General features: G+C 32.5%; 1 protein-coding gene across 1 annotated transcript in view; it reads left to right on the top strand.

Annotated features, from left to right (window-relative positions):
- LOC114653241 (centromere-associated protein E-like) overlaps nt 1–19893 on the top strand; it is a 402188-nt gene that overhangs the window by 215109 nt on the left and 167186 nt on the right. Inside the window, exons 24-26 of the mRNA XM_028803441.2 lie at nt 3678–3867; nt 15470–15623; nt 16352–16519. Of these exons, the coding sequence (XP_028659274.2) occupies nt 3678–3867; nt 15470–15623; nt 16352–16519 (512 nt within the window). The remainder of the gene's footprint in view (nt 1–3677; nt 3868–15469; nt 15624–16351; nt 16520–19893) is intronic.

Raw genomic sequence — 19893 nt, 5'->3', positions numbered from 1 at the left:
ACTCATATGAAAACTATATTGCAACTTAGTGAAAAAGAGCAAAACAGTCTGTAAAGATTAAAAAATGGGATTTTAAAGATAATAAGTATCAATAAAGACTTTCAGTTAAATCAGTAGTATGCTTTATGATTAAAACTATAAAAAGACTGCTTAATCATAAATTTAAAATAATCTGAATATACTGCTCATTATATGCACATTCCTACTGCCCTAATCAGCTGTGGGTGGTCTTTTAGCCATTTGTTTTAGCATAAAATCTAAAATTGTTAAAATTGTTAAGCTTTTCTAATCCAAAAGTCAAAAGCTTTTTATAATGATTTGGAAGTGGAACTATTTTATTAAATATAAAAATAAATTCTTACTAAAAAAAAAAAAAAATTAAACATGCTTATTTAAATGTTCCTAATGTAATCATGCTTACTACTACTCTCCAACACACCACATTTAATTCATTATGAATTATTAACAGAAGTATTAATTTATTCATTTTTAATATAATGACTTTTTTATGATGTTTTTAATATACACTTAATTTTATTGTAGTGCTTCTAGGATGAAGCATCCTTACAGAATGCTTTAGCTATTATGTATGTGCTGGGCAAATGGTGGCAGAAAACCTACTGTAGGAAAAATAGCTTAAGAAAATGGATGAGTGTATTTGTGTGTGATTGCCTTTCTCTGTTGTGTTCTCTGTCAGTCGCTCTCTTTTATATAGATTATGTGTGTGCGTATATATATATATATATATATATATTTATAGGTTTGTATGTGTGATAGATAGATGAATATAATATAGTGATATAGTATGTGTGTGCATAAATATAATACATGCATAGATTAGATGTTTGTTTTTGGAGAACAGACATGTATATGTATTTTCTGGTTCAGTAGGAATAGTATTGTACTATAAAGTATAATCACAATAAATTAAATTAAAATATGTGTGTGTATGTCTAAGTGTGTTTGGGGAGTGTGTGTCCATATACAGTATATGTATGTATGAGTACTGTATATATAAAATGGTCATTTATAGTAAATACACACATGCATACTCATATACAGAGTATATGCATGTATAATTTGTAGATTATAATATATATTTTTTGTTATTAGAATAGTATTTTACACTAGTAAAATAAATCGGCTTTGAATTCTGCCTGTTAATTTAGATTGTGCTGTTGCTGGATATGTATTTCTGTTTAAAAAAACCCCTGGAGGTTTGCTGCAAATTCTTTTTCAATACAACCAGATCATTGCAGATAATTGTATTACATGGGATATTGATCCAAAATCGTTGTGCACCGGAAACATCTAAACACATGATTATAGCTTTCTATTTATTGTTCAGAAATCATGGAACAGGACTTTTGTGTAAATCTCATTTTTTTCTCCTTTTGCAAAAAAAAAAAGAAAAAAGCTTGGTAGAAACATCAGAGAAATTACTTCTTTACAAGAATCTATTGATCACTTTATATCAAAGGAGTATGTTTGACATAAGATTACCTGCCAGTTTGAACATTAGGTACACTGTGTTATAGCCTAGGGCAGTTGTAAGTCTGCCAAAGGGATTGTAAATAAAGCAGCAGCTGCTAGTGCCTCTGGCTTGGAATCCGCTAAGGCTCCAATCCAAGGCAAAGGTAAACTTCATTTGATGCAATTTTTAACCCCCGTTTGCTTGCATATACTGATACCTACAGACAGGTTGATTTTAAAAGCCCCCTCCCTCCCCCCAGACAATGATCAAATGTGCTGTAGTTAAAGAGATGGCACCTACCAGATTCTGCTCTGTGCAGTTCTCTTAGTGGATAAAGGTTTTGTATAGCACCTACTGAAGTTTTAAAAGGTTTAAATGTCTGCTAGAAAATAAACATTTAATATTGTATGCAAGTTTCACTGCCACTCATTTTATTTTTATTTTTTTTATCTTTTACATTTTTTTTTATATTTTAGCCAATTGTCCTTTTGGGATAAGACAGTAACTGTCACTTCACTATATCTGTCTGACTGAGTTTCAGTTTGTGTGTTCTAATAGATGCCTATATGCCTCATTCAAATATAAATACACTTTATCCCTTCATAGGCCATACCAGTGTACAGTTTGTTTTATATTGAATGTGTTTATCATCCATTACATTTTTTATTTTTTATCGCATGATTTTTTTTATGGACACGCTGTACCTCGTCTTTGTTTGTACATCATCTGTTCAAATGGCAGACATGTAGGACTTCATTGTACCCTTGGCCTTGTTTCTAAGAGTAATTTATTTTTTTCAAATGTATTCTTTTTTCATATCTATCAACATGTTTCTCCCTCTCTCTTAAATAAAGCATTGAAAAATGTGCAGAAGTGTTGTGCTTCATTGTTTCACATTTTTAACAAATAATACTTGACTTGCACTTTAAGAAAATACCATAAAACTGCTGTTACTAAGGAAGCTTGTAATTCTTTACATGTCTGCTATTTAAAGAACATAGAACCTTTATATTTTGTTTGCATCGTAATAACAGGTGATGCCAAGTAAATGTGCATACATGTAAACAAGCCCTCTGTTTAATATTAATGCTTGACATTATTTGGAAGGTATGGTTGTTGAGAATTATGTCTAATGCAAAGAGTGCCATCTATTGGCGAAAATCAAGCATTCTTTTGTCAGTATTGTAAAAAAATTTCAGTGTTTCATTTGAACTGGCTATTTTTATGCACATTCTGCTGTATTTTTAAAAGTATTGTTTTATATAGAAACCTTTATTCATCTTAAATATTTTACAATGCCTGTTAGGGATTTACAGTTATACATTAATAATTATTAATTTGATTTTTGATGTAGTAACAATATTTTTAGAATTTCAGTGATACTTTCTTATAGTAAAAGGACACACATTTTATAATGTTATCCTTTTCTTTAAAAAAAAATAACATTAGCATCTTATGTATTTTGATGTATTTTCCCCTTTTATGTCTAAAAATTCTTTGCAAAAACTCCTTTTCTAGGTTTTAGGAAAACAAGTCCTGAGAAGCAAAGTCACATTAAATGTTATTAACTCAGGAATTGATTTCTCTGAAGTTTTTAAATTACCCAAAAAGTCTCCATTCGTTTCAACTGTTTGTTTTCTGTTCATTTTATTTTCATTCTGTTAATTTTATTGTGTATTACTTATATGTAGATATTTTTTTACATGAAAGCGTTCAATATTTTAACTTGCCACATGAGTGTGATGCACGGAGTCTTTATAAATGTTACAGTGTCATCACAGCTTAATGTGCAGTGAGTGGAATGGTAGACTATATGGTTTTTTATTTGTGGTGTTTATATCACAATGATGCATTGCCATTTTCTGTTCTAAAGTTATGTTCTTTACTTTTTTGAATACTACCACTAAGCTGGATGTAGATGGAAAGGTATTTCAGTTTATCTGTAATAGGTTTGAAGTTTCCTTTTCTTCCCAATACTCATGCAAAGTCTTATTTAATGAAATTAACTTTCATGGTTGTTTTTTTCATTGGTAGTACTAATTGTTTAAATATTTTCTGGCGATGTTTGTGCTCTTTGTGTGTGAGTTGAAAGGCCACATACATGTTTTAAATTAAGATGACTTTTTAACTGGTGTGCATTTTGTGCCCCCATCCCCTCCCTTCCCCCATTTTCCTTTCTTATTTTCACTGGAAAAAAAATAAGCCCAGGAGCTTGCCAGTCAGGATGAAAAGTTTCTTATAATGAAATCCAGCTTAAAGACAACTGAGGAACAGCTAAATGAAAAAGTTGCAGAAAAGGTACGCCAGGAGCACATGTGCCGAAAGTTGCAGGCAGAGCTCAAGACCATGGAAGAGCAGGTTTTAGCATCTGAGGAGGAAATGAATAAGTACATGTAAGTAACGACAAAACATTTCAAATTTAGTCCGAGTATAATTTTAATTTAGTGAGATGAATGCATCCTCTTTCTTTTACAATGTTTTCTTAAAAGTAACAATAATAGCCTATAAAAATAAACGTATACACAATCTTTTTAAAACAAAATACAAAAACTGCCCATTTTTTTTGAAAATCTCAAAGATATTTATTGTGTAACTGTCTGTATCTTAGACTGCATATTGCATCTGTTATTTTACAGTATATTATGAATAAAGCAATCATCCTTCAGGTTGCAAGTGTCCTCTTTAATAAATCAAAACAAAATTTTTGTACTATAGCAGGAACTTCATTTACCCACATTTGTGTATGTGTATATGTGTATGTATATATATATATATATATATATATGTATGTATGTATGTATGTATGTATGTATGTATGTATGTATATATATATATATATATATATATATATATATATATATATATATATATATATATTTATATATTCCTTATGGAATTGTTTTGTGATAATACTGAACAATAGCAGTTTTACCTCTGTGACTAGTTTTTCAATTTGAAGGTAGGCATATTGCTTTTCTGAATTGCTAAATCAAAAATGGTAGTCTTTTAATCTATTTTTTTTTTTTTTTTTTTTTAATAGTGTTATCCTCAAAGCTTAGTAAAATCACTAATTGTTTTCCTACTTTGTGATAATTCAGTTATATTGTACAATGATAAGGATCTGGATAAAAATGTAGCAGTGGAAGGAGTGATAATATAATAGCTTTTGTGTCAGTTATTGCTTAATAGAAAAAGTGTATATTTTCTGTTATAAAAGCATTTGCATTACATTTACTTACAAGATTTAAATGTGACTCACTATATCCTACATTTATTTATTCTTTTCATGGATTGCCATCTACCAGTACTTGTTAAAACCTTAATTTTATTTTTTTGTCAATTCAAATATTTAACCTTACAATATCAGCTTTTTTGTATTGATTATTGTTTACCTGTACATAGTATCTTATTTTGCCTTTTTGTTCAAGTTGTAAATTTACAGTGTAAAACGTGACCTTTGAATAAACCTACTGAATATTTAGCTGGAAGACTGTTAGTAATTGTAAAAGACTGCTAAATATACTGTATATTGGAAAACTTCATTTAGCATATTCTGCATCTCCAGCCAGACCTTGTCTGTCTCTCAGGTGCTACCAGTCTGCCTTACCTTGCTATGGAATGAGCTGCTGTAGGTGTTGATGAAAGAAACTTTTTCTCAATCTCTTAAAATGTTTATTTTCGTATATATAAAGTTCCTGCCTTGTGCCCTGTGTTGGCTGGTATTTGCTCCAGCAGACCCCCGTGACCCTGTGTTAGGATATAGCGGGTTGGATAATGGATGGATGGATAAACTTCTGTTCTGATTTTTTGTTGAATATTTCTCTTTGCATATGGTAATACTTCTTCAAATTGTCTACTACAATTATTTACCATTGTTCTGAATGTTAGCAAAGTCAGCATTCACAGAGAGATTGAGCAGTCCTGTTACTACTAATGTTACTACTAATGTGATTGCTCATTTAATGTGTTGGCTTCTACAGGGCCTCTGCATGCTCTTGCCATGATCACACTCACCCTTTCTGTCTTCCTTTTATTGCATATATTAGTAAATTGGTATTAATTCTTCTGTATGGATCCTTGTTCTCTCATAACCTTTATACATCATCTTATGCTTTCAGGCTGTAGGGCGTGTTCAATGTAGGGTACAACTGTGAATAAAATAAAGATTAATAAATAGATTAGTAATAAAAGAGAGTTATTAGTTTCTAATTATGTATATATAACTGAATAAGTATGAGCAATAAAATGTATTTAGACATCCATCTCATTTTCATTAGCCCAGATGTTGATTTGTTTGAATATATTTTTAAACTAAACAATAAAGTGCCATGAAACAGTATTTTTATGATTTTAAACTTAAAACAGATTGATTTTTAATTTGTAAAATGTAATGATTCTACTCAAAACAGAAAACATCAACATTTATTTCATTTGTAATTAAGGGAGTACATTTATTCAGAAATAATATAGTACATCACTAAATCACACATCATATGTACAAGTGACTTACCTGCTTTACATTAATAAAAAATAAATAAGCCAGTTTGACGGACTGAATGGTGGCTTCTTAGTTATCAAATTTCTTATGTTCTGTGTGGGTAAATTGCCTCTCTCTCAGCATAGTTCCACTGTCATCATTTTTTTTTGGAGGAAATCTTCAGAAGAAGAGCAAAACAGCATTCTAAATAAGACAGAGATCTGAAGCAAGAGAAGTACAATTCAGGGCGCGACAGAGTACAAAACCATCTGAAAGGCATTGAATAGCATTTAGGGCAGTCCAATGTACAGAAGTGGAAAAAATACTAAATTACCACCTTGTTGCCTTGGTCTGGCCATCTCTTTAAAGTTACTTACCAGACAACAAGAGTAATTCTTTGGTAAAATAATCAAAGACCATTGTAATTGTGAATGATTTACAAAAAACCATTATATGTAATGGACAGGAGGAACTAATAGCTAAAACATTCGTCAAGAATGGCATTAAAATAACCATGATTGAAAACAATGAAATGAATAAATAATAATTCCCAGCTGAATGTTTATAAGTTGCCGCTTAGAGTATATTGTAGATATTTGGTTGAAGCTTTTCTGATCTGGTGACACTATAGTGCACATTTTTGCTACCAGATAGGGATTAAATCAACATGTGATTACAAACATGTTTGCTGTAAAATGATCTGATATTGGGAGCAGTTCAGTGCTTTTATTTTGCCAGTGCTGATTGCAATTGAGATGTGTGGCACAAAAAGGACTAGTGCTAAACATGCAACACTAATATGCAGAGTCAAACTTCTGTGGAGTCGGGTAGGCCAGAGGAAGGCAAAATGAGTAACAAATTTCTGCATTTGTCACTCTGGTCCTAGTTTTCATTCACAAACATTCTATGTGACTCTACGTATAATACGAAGCAGTATTTTAACTTTTTTTGTGTATTAGTTGGGATAGATTTCTTTGAAATGTATTGTGAAAACATGGTTGAAACATCTGATGGAGTGAAGAGTCTGAATGGCCAGATTCAAACCTATGCATCTGCAGAGATGTATGTCTTTAAGCTTGTTATGCATAGATAGATAGATAGATAGATAGATAGATAGATAGATAGATAGATAGATAGATAGATAGATAGATAGATAGATAGATAGATAGATAGATAGATAGATAGATAGATAGATAGATACTTTATTAATCCCAATGGGAAATTCACAATGCATTTTCCAAGTATGTTTATATATTGACACACGTATGTTTATATTATTTCATGCACTGTTCAGTATGTGATCTCGTTTCATTTGTGTTTGAAATAAAATATCTGAAAGAAAAACAAACATTGAGATAATTTCCTTTCACAGTTAGACATTTTCTTGGGCCGTGTAAAGTGTGTTGTGACGTATCTGTTTTCCTCCTCTGAAATGGTTTAGTTTTGGGATTTAAGCCTTGGGTGTCATATATAAGGTTGCTCAGCAGAATAGTTACAGATATCCTTACATACAACAGTGCTGTGACTGAAATTAGTGACGCAAAATTAAGTTACATGTAAAATGTGCATTAGCAGAGAATGTGCACATCAATTTAACCACTTATATTCAATTAATATAATTGATTGGCATTAGAATTAATTTTTCTTTGTTGGTTTTTGAAAGAGCTCTAAGCAGACAGCACAGGCTTGCAGCATAAGACATTCTCTATGTCATCTAAGAGCATGCACGTGCTCAGCCTGATCTGCAGGAAACACTAAAGAGCAAATACTAGGGAATGGCAAGGGGTAGCTGTCCTATGTTCTGTAGTTTCTTGCTGGCAGAATGTGCTAAAACATGCATTTTCGTATGCCTACATAAATTCTAGTTGGCTTCTTTCCATTGAGGATGCAGAGAAAACATGCAGCATTTAAAATCTTTGTTAGAAATGCAATCTGTAGTTTTCTCAAAGTTTTGTTTGTTTTTTCACAAGGAGAAAAATAACTGAAGTGTAATTGAACATGATTAAGAAGTGCAAGTCAATTTGTGTTTTCTAATACATAAATTAAGTATTTTAACACATTCTTGTTCATTATGGCTCCAGAGAGTGGTGACATGTTGCATGTTGGTAAGGCATGGAATAAAAATGTGATTTTTCTACAACTACTGCCAATAGAATATAATTGATTTTGTTTGCTAAACAATAAGGTAAACAGTAAGGTCATGTTAATAATAGTAGACTTATTCATAAAACTCTAAAAAGTTATGTAATCATCAAAAAACTGAAATATTATAACAGACATGTGAAACACAATTGCACTTTCATCAGTTTTAATTGCTTTAAGTGCAGGAAATAGAAGGTATTTTAAGAGATTTAGTGATAATGGGTCTAACCTAAGCTTCTTATGAATTAAGTTCCAGAAGGCAGGAACATCTCCCCATCTCTGGTTACTGTCTTTAGCTAGACATTAAATATCCATAATACATTCAGTTTCTTTGTCAAAATTAGATGCTCGCAGTATGCCAGTCTGTCCATTGACAATTAACAGACCACACATGCCAGTGTGATTGGCATAGTGGTGTGCTGGAGAGCAGTGACGTAACAGTACCCACATTGCTCGTTATTGACTTAGAGCCAGGCTTAAAATATCTTTACTGTTAAGCTGCTTTCAGGAAAAAAATATGCTTTGTGCTTTTGAGAGATAATAGCAATTTTAAAAATTAATATTGATGAGAGAAAAACTAAAATAAGAAGGGTTTCCTTTCCAAGATACTAAGAGATATACAAAATAATTTGACATACACATAGTTTTGGTAAAATTGATATGCCTGTTTTTGCATATGTTGTCTTCAAAGAAAAACTGCCTTTTTCATGTAATATTTATACATATCAGTGTCAAGAAACTTCAAGGATTTATGTATCAGGTGCCCAAAAGAAGCAACCATAATGTGATCATCCAGTCTAAGAGACCGTGTCATTTACTAAGAAATATTGCAGGTATTTAGTTAGTTAAAATTAAAATTAAGCATCTTTAGAAAAAGATAATATGTGTATCATTTTGAGTTAAAAAAAAAAAAGATGGTGGGAAACACTGTATCATTATATTACCTATAGTCATACTCTTTTCTTTTTACATGATTTTTTTTATATGTTTGTTACACTGTTTTGTTTATAGCAGAAAATTCTGTGCTCGTTATAAAATTTAAAAAAAATGAATACCATCTTTTTTTTTCTTTAGCTTTAGCCGAGAATGACAGTGAATAGCACCTTTCTCTAGTAAAGAACTGATATATTTATATATCCACATGAACACACATACTGGATATATGTGGTTGGTTGTTTACAAGTTTGAAATTTCCACTTCATATAGCTCATTTCCTCTCTTTAAGCCCAAACATGATCTTCTGCAAACATCCCTTACTGGTACAAGGACACTGTACTGTCTTTGATGCCCAGCTTGCTTTACAGAATTGCATTTTTAAGAAATATCTACAGATTATCTTACATAAAATTTTCTTATATGATCACTTCAAATATCATCATTTAATAGCAATACATCCATCATTAACTCGACTAATGGCATAATAGGAAATAATTAATTAATTTTGGGACTTTCTGTTGAAACAGCAAAAAACTAAACACTTTCAACAGATGCATTTTTATGATTGTCTTCTGCATTCTCATTCATTTGGATTTAAGAAATGCTGCAAAAAGACAGAAATATAAATGGCAGTAGTTTGCCAATCTACATTCTCAAATTTGATCATCCATATTCTCTTACTTAAACATAGCTCATCAGGTAGCTGGTATTTTAAATAATGTTTTACATTATTTCAAATAGAGTGCCTCTAAATGTACTTTTTCCATAATATATGGTACAGTGATATTCAGTTTTTCTGTTGATCAGTAAAACAGAAGTACTGCTTGGAAAATTTTGCAATTCAGTTTTTTTATGGCAAGTAATTTATTGCACAATATAACATGCTCATAGGATTGTTAGATGTATCTGATGCATGCCCCTCTTTTCTACATCATCTCTGTCAACTTTAACTGCCTTGTGCCAAGTGTAAAACAAGGGCTTCCACTTATTCAATAACCTCATCACTCTCAAACCTTTCTCTATGTGTGTGTCATTTTTCGGAGCTTCAATGGGGATAAAATGTGAGGGAGCAAGACCTGGGGTACATGAAAAATGGCAAACAGTGCAATCAAGTTATTTGATTACTTCCTGGGTTTTCAATCATGTTGTCTTGCACTGTTTTTTTCAAGCAGGATTGCAGTGGCATTTCAGTGAGGTCTACATGTAATAATATGTACCAAAATCTCCCTTCTGCATTACAAACATCAGTGGCTATGTCTTCCATGCTAAAGGTTAATTTTAAACTATTTCCTCAGAGTTGTCAAATGAAGCTTTACAATGATTCAGAGTAATGCATCCATGTTTCATCAATCTTTTATTCCAAGCCTTGTAACAGGAGACCAAATATGAATATGTCCCTACCTGCCCTGTTTTGTGGGCAATAGTTATGCTTTGAGAAATCCAATATGTACACACACTTCTGAATAACCTAAAGCATAAATGATGTTGTTCACTTATCCATGGGATGCTAACAGCTGAATTGCAGACTTTAAGATCATAGTCCTTTAGGTCTTTCTATTGAGTTCATCAGCATTTTCTGTAATTTAGCAGTGTCTTATGTTGTCGGCCAACCAAAGAAAACAGTGTCAATGAGCGCTACTTAGTAGGGCTTCATGCAACTCGTGAAGCCCAGCATTGTATCTGCTTTGTAGTAAATTATTATTTGTTACTGATTTCTTCTCTGACACTGGAAATCCAGTAAAAAATCTGTTATTTAAACACACATCAACCCACAATGCTATTTTAAAGCCATCTCTGCATATCCTAGAAAATGAATTGTTCTGTGGTGTTGGAGTAGCAAGTGGAACATTTCAAGTTAACCACAGAATTAGTTGAAAAAGTATCCAGTTGAGGCAAAGAAAGTGTTGCAGAATGTGCAGCCAATCTTTGCATGTCAGGTAATGTGAATTATAATTATGGAAACAACTGTGGAAAAATATATCAGTGGAAATATTTTCCATGGTAATTATTGTTTAGGGACCTGATGAAGATCAATACTGGTTCTACCATTTCATAAAAAAATGCTTCAAATGCCTAGCCAATTAAAAAAAAAAAAAATCAGTTTCTTTTTTTAATTTATTAATTTACCAAGAGTGGATGCTGTGCACTTATTAGAGAATCAGAAAAATTCTGATTGACTTTATAAAATCTTAAACAGTTATAATTTTTATTTCAATTTCAAGGGTAACTGCATGGGGATACTAGTCATAAATATTTTTTAATTTTTAACCATTCTTCAAAGGCCCTAATTTCAATATTTATGCCTAAATGCACTGGTTTGCCTCCTTAATTGACTCCTCAGTTGGGCACAGCAGAATATGTATTGACCATCGTATCTACACCAAGTAGGCAGGTACCAGTGCAATTGTGTGTGCATACAGAATTCTGAGGGGAAATGAGTCGGACTTAATGAGCTGTACTCTGGCATTGGAATGAAAATTTACTGACCTCAGATATAGAGACATATCCTAATTGATCAATTTTAATCTTGTCGTCTGTATACAATACAATACAATATATTTTTCTATAGCCCAAAATCACACAAGAAGTGCCGCAATGGGCTTTAACAGGCCCTGCCTCTTGACAGCCCCCCAGCCTTGACTCTCTAAGAAGACAAGAAAAATCTCCCAAAAAAACCCTTGTAGGGAAAAAAATGGAAGAAACCTTGGGAAAGGCAGTTCAAAGAGAAACCCCTTTCCAGATAGGTTGGGCGTGCTGTGGGTGTCAAAAAGATACAACACAATACACAGAACAGACCAAATCCTCCATACAGTATAAAAATAAAAATTTTAGAAGTATGGAGTAGAATTTAACAGTAGAAGATATCACATAATATGATTTGGATTTGTTTAGAGTCCTGGAGACCTCATTCATCAAGCTGCCTCCCCCATTTGGCCATTCCACAGCTGAAATAGCACTAATCCAATGAAAGGACCCCTCTTTTTTACCATGATTCCTGCTATCCTCCATCAGGGATGACTTTACCTTAGGCAGGCAAAACAACTTGACTGGTGCCACATTTGAGTACCGAGAAGAGAAACAGAATAGGTGAGGGTTAGTATCAAATTATAACTGTCATGTTACTTATGTTTTAGTGCTAATTACTAACAACAGAGATGTAGTCTGTACAGTTCATCAGCAGCTCTAGTCAGGATATGCTAAACTGAAGTAGTGAGTCTTCAGCAGGGATTTAAAAGCTGAGACAGAAGGGGCATCTGTTATAGAAGCAGGCAGACCATTCCACAGTTTAGGGGCCCTGTAACTAAAAGGTCGACCTCCCACTGTTATTTTATTAATCCTTGGAATCATAAGGAGACCGGCATCTTGAGATCTTAATGTGCACTCTGGTTTGTAAGTCATGATAAGTTCAGACAAGTAAGCAGGACCTTGGCCATTTAATGCTTTATATATATGTACAGTATATATATGTATGAGCTCTGAGTTGTAAACCAGACAAACACATAAGCAAACCAAAAATAGTGCTAAAATGGTAAAAGTAAAAATGCCAAAATCTTTACATAAATTCATAACCATAAAGCAATGTCAAAGATTCGTGAGTGAGTTCCTCTAATTGACTAACTCCCTAAGAGTGCACAAAACCACTGCATAACTGCATGAATAGGTTTAAATAAATTAAAGACAAAACATTAATATAACACTACACTCTTAAAAATAATGTTCTGTTTGTGGGTTTAATGTTTCTTACTGGGTTGTGTGGTTCCTCGTAGCTCCATTGTTTGACTAAGCACCATTTTATTCTGGGATGGGTACTTTATATATGAAGATGGTTCTTTTTGGTTTGAAAAACTTAATAATATGTAGGAAAAAAAAGAAAAACTTTAATTTATGGGGGGCTACAGGACACTTACAGATAAAGAAGACTGGGACTTGGCCAGTGTTACTGGATGTATGCAGTGAGAGTCCTTTTAAAATTGCAGCTCATTGGTATTTCATAAATCTATTACCATCTTTTCGTGGTTATTCACTGTATGAATCCTGTTATAGACCTAAATAACCAAAGGTTCCTTCTGGAACCTTCATGTGGATGGGTCTTTTGGGAACCAAAAATGGTTCCCGTATGGCATACCTCTGAAGAACCATTCTTGCACGTTTATTTTCAAGTGTGTATTCCTGTAATTTATTCTACCTTGGGAAGCACAGGGTACCGTTGCTAGTATATAATGTAAAGTTTAAATGAGACTGAGAATGCACCATTTTTTACAATATGTGTATTTTCACTTTTGACAATGTTGAAATTATTTACATATTTATTAAATCAATTCTGTGTTTGTTTTATAGTGTTGTCTTATTTCTTCTTTGCAGTGCAACGTACAAACTGCTATAATGTCAGTGAAATCCCGAATGTGAATATTAATGCTTGTACCAATTTTTCCCTAACATTTACTGACAACTTTACTCAGTATTAAAATAAGTATAAGATTTAAGATCCTGGTAATATACGGATTGATGTAGTGAATTTTTGAATATCTACACCATTTTAAAGATAAGTGTACATTTCAGGAAAACGTTTTCTTTTAGCACAGTTTGTATGTACATACAGTACCCATCCGCACATGTCAGCCATATTTTCTTTAATTATTCAATTTATTTATGTTACTTTTCTTTGATTTAACATTTAATTATAGCATTTTTGCTGTGGTGATGTTAGTGCGTAGAGTACAGTGAAATACTTACTTTCATGCCCTAATCAACATACAATGCTTAAGTACTTTTATTAGTAAATAAAACTGACCAACTCTATCTATCTATCTATCTATCTATCTATCTATCTATCTATCTATCTATCTATCTATCTATCTATCTATCTATCTATCTATCTATCTATCAAATGGCTTTTTGCACCTTTGTAAATGCAATTAATACCTTTACCAGATATATGCTAGTATGAACATGAACATCTAATTATTCATCTTTTAATTTATGTTTTCTTAGCCAGAAAAATAGTACACCCAATTTTTAGTTTTGTTTATGGTATTAAACATGTCTACTGAAAATCAGTCACATCTAGAAAAAATATAGCAGATTTTATTTACAGTTTAATGGTAGAGCATTTTATCAAGTAAATCCTTCAGTGCTGTTTAAATAATTTTTATTTTGAAAAAGTACTATAACTGCAGACCTTTCTGACATTATTTCACACTAAAATTGTTTCCGCATTTCTCCTGCTCTTTAGGGAAGACACATTTCTAGTACTTATGTGGTTTCAAACAGTGATACTTAAATGTTTCATATATGTTAGAGTACTCCAAAGTTTTATGCACGTGTCCCTATGGGAGTTGTGAAAGTAGTCATAATTTGTAATATTGATTGTGTGATACAGATTCCATTGTGTATGGCTGATAATAGACACTTTATTGATTAACTCTTGCAGGCATATTTTAGGGCTTGCAGCACTGTATTTTTAGATGGTGTTTTGGCGTACGGGCTGCAGATCTGACAATAGCTATATTATGTATCAAATTATTATATTTAGAGTATTTTTTGCCTTTCTATAATGAAACCCTAAGTGGTGGTGTGTGTTGCTTTATATTCCTGTGAAACCATGTGATACTACATTGATTATACTTTCTCATTAAAGCATTGTTTCATTATTTGTGTAATCTGAATAGAAATATTGATAATACATAGCAGCTATGGAAACATCTTCCAAAGTATTGGATTTTGAATACCATAATGCCTTTTCCTTTGGCAATTTCATCACTAAACATTTTGGAACATTGTGTAAAATTAAAGATTGAAGTTATTTTGGCAGAAGGTTATGACAAAATGCAACTTTTACAAAGTGTCACATGTGTCAAGGCACATGACATAGTTAGACAGCAATGTGGCTTAATGAGTTTCTTTTACAAAAATGTTATTTTATTGGTTTCTTGTATAGAAAATAACATCTTTTATCTTCTTGTTTTGGTAACTGAATCTGCACCTATGAACCAAGTTGTAATGTTAGAGCTTAAAGCAACTGATCTTATTTTGTTAACTTTGGAGGATTTTAACTACTTATTATTTAAACTGGGGTTTATTCTAAATTACAGCTTAAAGTTCATAGACACTGTCTGTCTGACTGTCTGTTCATCAATAATACATATTTGTAAGTACTATCTGAAAGGACTGGTCGGTTATCCATGTCTCCTCCACATCTCAGACATGATGTCAGTGGATATGGGAGTTTCAGTAGACCCTCCCGGACAGGCTGAGTTGTCTGAAGGAGTGCACTTATATACTAAAAAACAAATTACATAAAATGTTCGGCGAGGAAGCAAAATATGCTGCTGCTTGCTTATCTGTAATATTATGTCATTTTTTTTTCCTGCTTGCTCACAGTAATATCACAACTGTTATAATAATTTGTGATATAGCTTACTTTCTTTGGCATTTAATAGGGAAATGGTTGAAAAAATTAAAAAGGAACATGATACTACAAAACAGCAGTGCCAACAAGCACAACTGGAACTTTTAAAGTATAAGCAAAAACTTGAAAAAGTTGAGAAGGAATATGGCACAGCCAAGGAAGAGACAAAGACCTTGAAAGAACAGGTAAAACATGATTTTTCACATTGTTTTATTTTCTGTAAAGTTAATGTTCTGGTTTATATTATATAGGGAATCATACAATATGTCAATTTTTATTATTACCTTTGTTTTTTTTTGTTTTTTTTTAAGTTTTAGCGAGTGCCAAAATACAGTATGCAATAAGAAATTAACTGTTAATTTCTAAACTGCCTTCCCTATCAAAAAATGTCTTTCCAAAAGCTGTATACTACTTATTGCTTCTACATTTGATGTGTTCCACCCATTGCCAAGTGCTCCTTGCATCAGTGCTCTGACTATTGACTGCTATATGAAATCAATCATTAAATAAAATTAGTGCCCATATTTTTTCAAGCTATTCAGTGTAGTGTGACTCAAATGTAGTCCTACTCTTATGACAAACAGACATACAAACAGCTTACGATTATATTTATATAGAATATGCTTTATTTCAAGTAACCATAAGTAAATCATGTAATATTTGAAGCTTCCCGTCTCAGATTCTCATACCATTGAATAATAAAAATGTTAAGCATTATCTGCTTCTTTATTTGTTTTATTTTGTTTTGTGTAAATTTTATCTTTGTCATTAAATGTCTTAGTGTTCATACTCTCTAGTACTGATTTTTTTTAATTTTATGCTGATTATTTATATTGACGTTCAAAAACATATTAACAAATACAAGGCTTTTAGTTAAATAACCTATGTAATTGATTCTTATTTTTTATTATAGTTTCAAGTCCAAGAAGACTCAATTAAATCTCTAAGAGAAGAGCTTACACAAGAACAAAATCTGTATCAGGATCAGCAAAGGCAATTCAACAAGTTAAAACTTCGAAATACAGATGTAGAGACAGAAGTAGAGCAATTAAATATGAAACACTTGAATGATTCAACAATGGTAAGCACTGGTTAAGTTGAGGATTGTGCTTAATGTTGCATTTATGTTAGGTGCACAATACACAGGTTGTGATTTGGTTTCACTTACTCAATAAGCTGATAAATTGTGGCTCAAATAAAAATGCAATGAATTATTCTTGGTTATCCTACTTTGTATCACATTATACTATTTCTGAATTTGTTATGCCAATTTAAAATAATTCAAATGATACACTACAAATTCTCATTGAACTTTTGAAAATGTTTTACACAGTTTTATTGTTTGGGCAGTAGTAGAAAACATGAGTTTTAGCATGTGATCAGATATGATTTTGTGCTTTCAAGGAAAAGGAGAAATAATACAAGCTATGACTCTGTAAATTGGAATATAATAAATAAAAACGCAGCTTTTTTCACAACAAGGGTTTCCCACTTTGCTTCACTCTTTTGAAAAGCAGACCAGAACAAACACTGATCCCTTGAGAAAATATGCAAGCAACTTAACTGAATGAGTCTGTAAAATGCAGTGGTCACTCTGACTGCAACTGGACTGTTGTGCTGACTAAAGCCCACCATGTTTAAGAAATAACAAAGAAACCCTCTAACATCTTCTTTCTGTGTGTCTTTAAGTATTCTAGCTAATAAAGTGCCTGATCACATGGACATTACTTAACAGCTAAAACTAACTAAAAATTACAACGTTTCTCCTTTTATTTAACCTCGAAGTCAATTTATTGGTCTTATGCTTCCTGTTTACCAATTACAAGGGATGTTCCTAGAATAACCAATATCAAGCTTTTGTAAGGTCTGAAGCACTCAAAAACTAATTTAATTTGCCTAAACAAAAATAAAGCCATGACAGTTTTCTTATTATACTGAATAATGAAGATTTTGATTCCTGAACACTTTCAGGTGTATCTTACTGATTTTGGCCTGCTCATCACAAAAATCAATTTAAATTTTCCTATCACAAAACATTTTATTGTTTTGGCCAATTTTTGTGATATCATAAGTATAAATATACAGTACAACATCTACAACTAGAACATTTGTGGTGAAATGTCACTGCTACTAGGATCCAGCTAAGATACTGTTGTTTTATTTGTGAATGGCTATTCTAAAGGGTCCCACTAGGTTAAAAAGAATGGTCCATGCCATGAGTATTTAGTTTCAGGGTAAGAAACACTTTTTGGTTTTGTTGACCCAACAAAGTTATTTTTTCCTCCTCTGCATAGAAAATGTGCATTGATGAAACATTTCATGAAAGTGATGAACAAGGAAGGTGAAGATAAAAATATTTGAGACAGATGTTGCCATGCATAACTGGTGCCAAGATTAATGAAGGCATTTTTGTTGGTCTACCAACAAACATGTCATTAATGACAAGCAGTTTGAAAATGTACTAGGGAGGCCAAAAGAAATCACATGAAAGGCATCAGGGATGTTGTTCAGAGCATTTTTGGCAACTACACAGCACCAAACTTTGTCCAGCTGGTTTGCAACATGTTTCAAGCATATAAAACCATGAAGTGCAACAAGTCGCTAAAGATTTGTTTTCTCCATCCACACTTGAATATTATCCCTGCTGTGTCCAGCAGGGGGCACTCTTTCTTGATGCAAAACAAGTTAGAGCCAATACCCAACCCTTTTTTAACCATGGCAGAAATAAGCAGACAAGAGAAATATGGTACAAAAGCAGATACCTTTAAAATGTAATTTAAACACAAAAGTATACAATGCATAATTCATTTATACATCCATATCCAGTCCAGGGAGAAGCCAATGAAACGTATAGTCAGTCTTAGGTGGGGGATGATGACAGCTATACAAATCGGTCCAGCAAGGCGGGGAGCAGCATTGGTCAGCTTCTGCCTCTTCATTATAACTCCTCATATATTTACATATGCATGGAATTCTTGTCAGATATGGGCAACTGCTAGCAGAGCACTCAAGGTTTTTTTTGACTGTGCCCAAATAGCACCTTCCCCGGTTCTCATGGCTTCTACAGACAGTAACCATTAGTCACTCTGGCCAGATATTGTTTCAGAAAACATCAGCATTTTCAAATAGTCTGTCGGGATTGAATTTCACATGTTTATGTTCATCTTCCTAGCCAATTTCACCCTGTCAGCTGGTGTGTGTATGTGGCTTCAATAAAGGAATAATCTTTTATAAAGTAATGTGTTTATAATAAACCTCACAGATCACAGTGGCACACTGAAAACCTCTGGTCTTGGTGCAGGCAGTGACAAACATGGTGAAAGATTTCATCAAGATATTGTAATGATAGAAAAGTAGATTTTGGGAAGTGGAGTCCATCAGCGCTGTCTGAATATTATTTGACATTGAAATAAGAAGCATCAGATGATGAGCGCAAGTGAAGATCAGTAACAACACATTTTTAGTAAATTTTTGAAGTAATGAAATTTGTTGGCATCATTAAGCGATTAATCCTGCTAAAATAAATAAAACTTCATCTCATTTTTCTCCACATTTCTACTTGATATGGTCAGTCTTATAGTTATTGTCAACTTGAAGTTGACTATCATAATCAATTAGGATGTAAGACTTATGGGGAAGAAAAAAAAATTGTCCAGTGTTAGTTGTCCAGATTTTGAGCTGTATAGGATCAAGTCAGTCCACAAGTCACTTGGCTAAAAGCTTAGTTTACTGTCTGTTAACTAAAGGTCTACCACAGTAAAACAATCTCCTTACTCTTAACACAGGGTGTTGTCAGGGAATTGTTAAAGTATGAACAAAGTATGATCCAAGGACAGAAGAAAGAGATGTAATCCAAAAAAGTAAAATTACATCCTAGGTGATTCGAAAGCAAACATTATAACATTTCGTTATTTTGGATTATATTGGTAAACTGGAGAATGAAAAAGCAGGACATTGAAATGGTGTGTTATTGAGTCAAACAAATGTTAACATAACAAATACAACAATTTGCTTCAGAATCAATCCAGAGAAAACAAAAGAAAAATTGAAATACAAAGGAAAAATACAGAACAAGATGCAAAGTTTTAACTAAGTTTATGGAGATTTTCACAGTGCATAAGCTAGTGTTTTACCAGTGATGTCTTTGACTTTAACCATCTTTCAGATTCTTACCTTAGTTGACTATAATTGGTTTTATAGGTTATTGTTGTTTTGTTGCTTTTAAGTCATACTGCTTTTGTTGCTTTTTTTAGCATTTTCAAATACTGAGGAAAACGCTTATAGAAACACAAATATCAGAATTAGTTTTTTTACCTTGAAGAAGGTGTGACCTATCAATTTGTCCTTCAGACTCTTCAATTGACACCATAAAGGTCGCAAATGTCAGATTATTTCCATAAGCGGTTTAGGACTCTTCAAGACTGTTCTTTTAAATGTGTGTATACCTTTGAAGAT

The sequence above is a fragment of the Erpetoichthys calabaricus genome, chromosome 6, assembly GCF_900747795.2.
Source record: "Erpetoichthys calabaricus chromosome 6, fErpCal1.3, whole genome shotgun sequence".
In the NCBI taxonomy this organism is placed as follows: domain Eukaryota; kingdom Metazoa; phylum Chordata; class Cladistia; order Polypteriformes; family Polypteridae; genus Erpetoichthys; species Erpetoichthys calabaricus.
The sequence above is the reverse complement of the archived record's forward strand: the minus strand, read 5'-3'. Positions and strand labels throughout refer to the sequence as shown.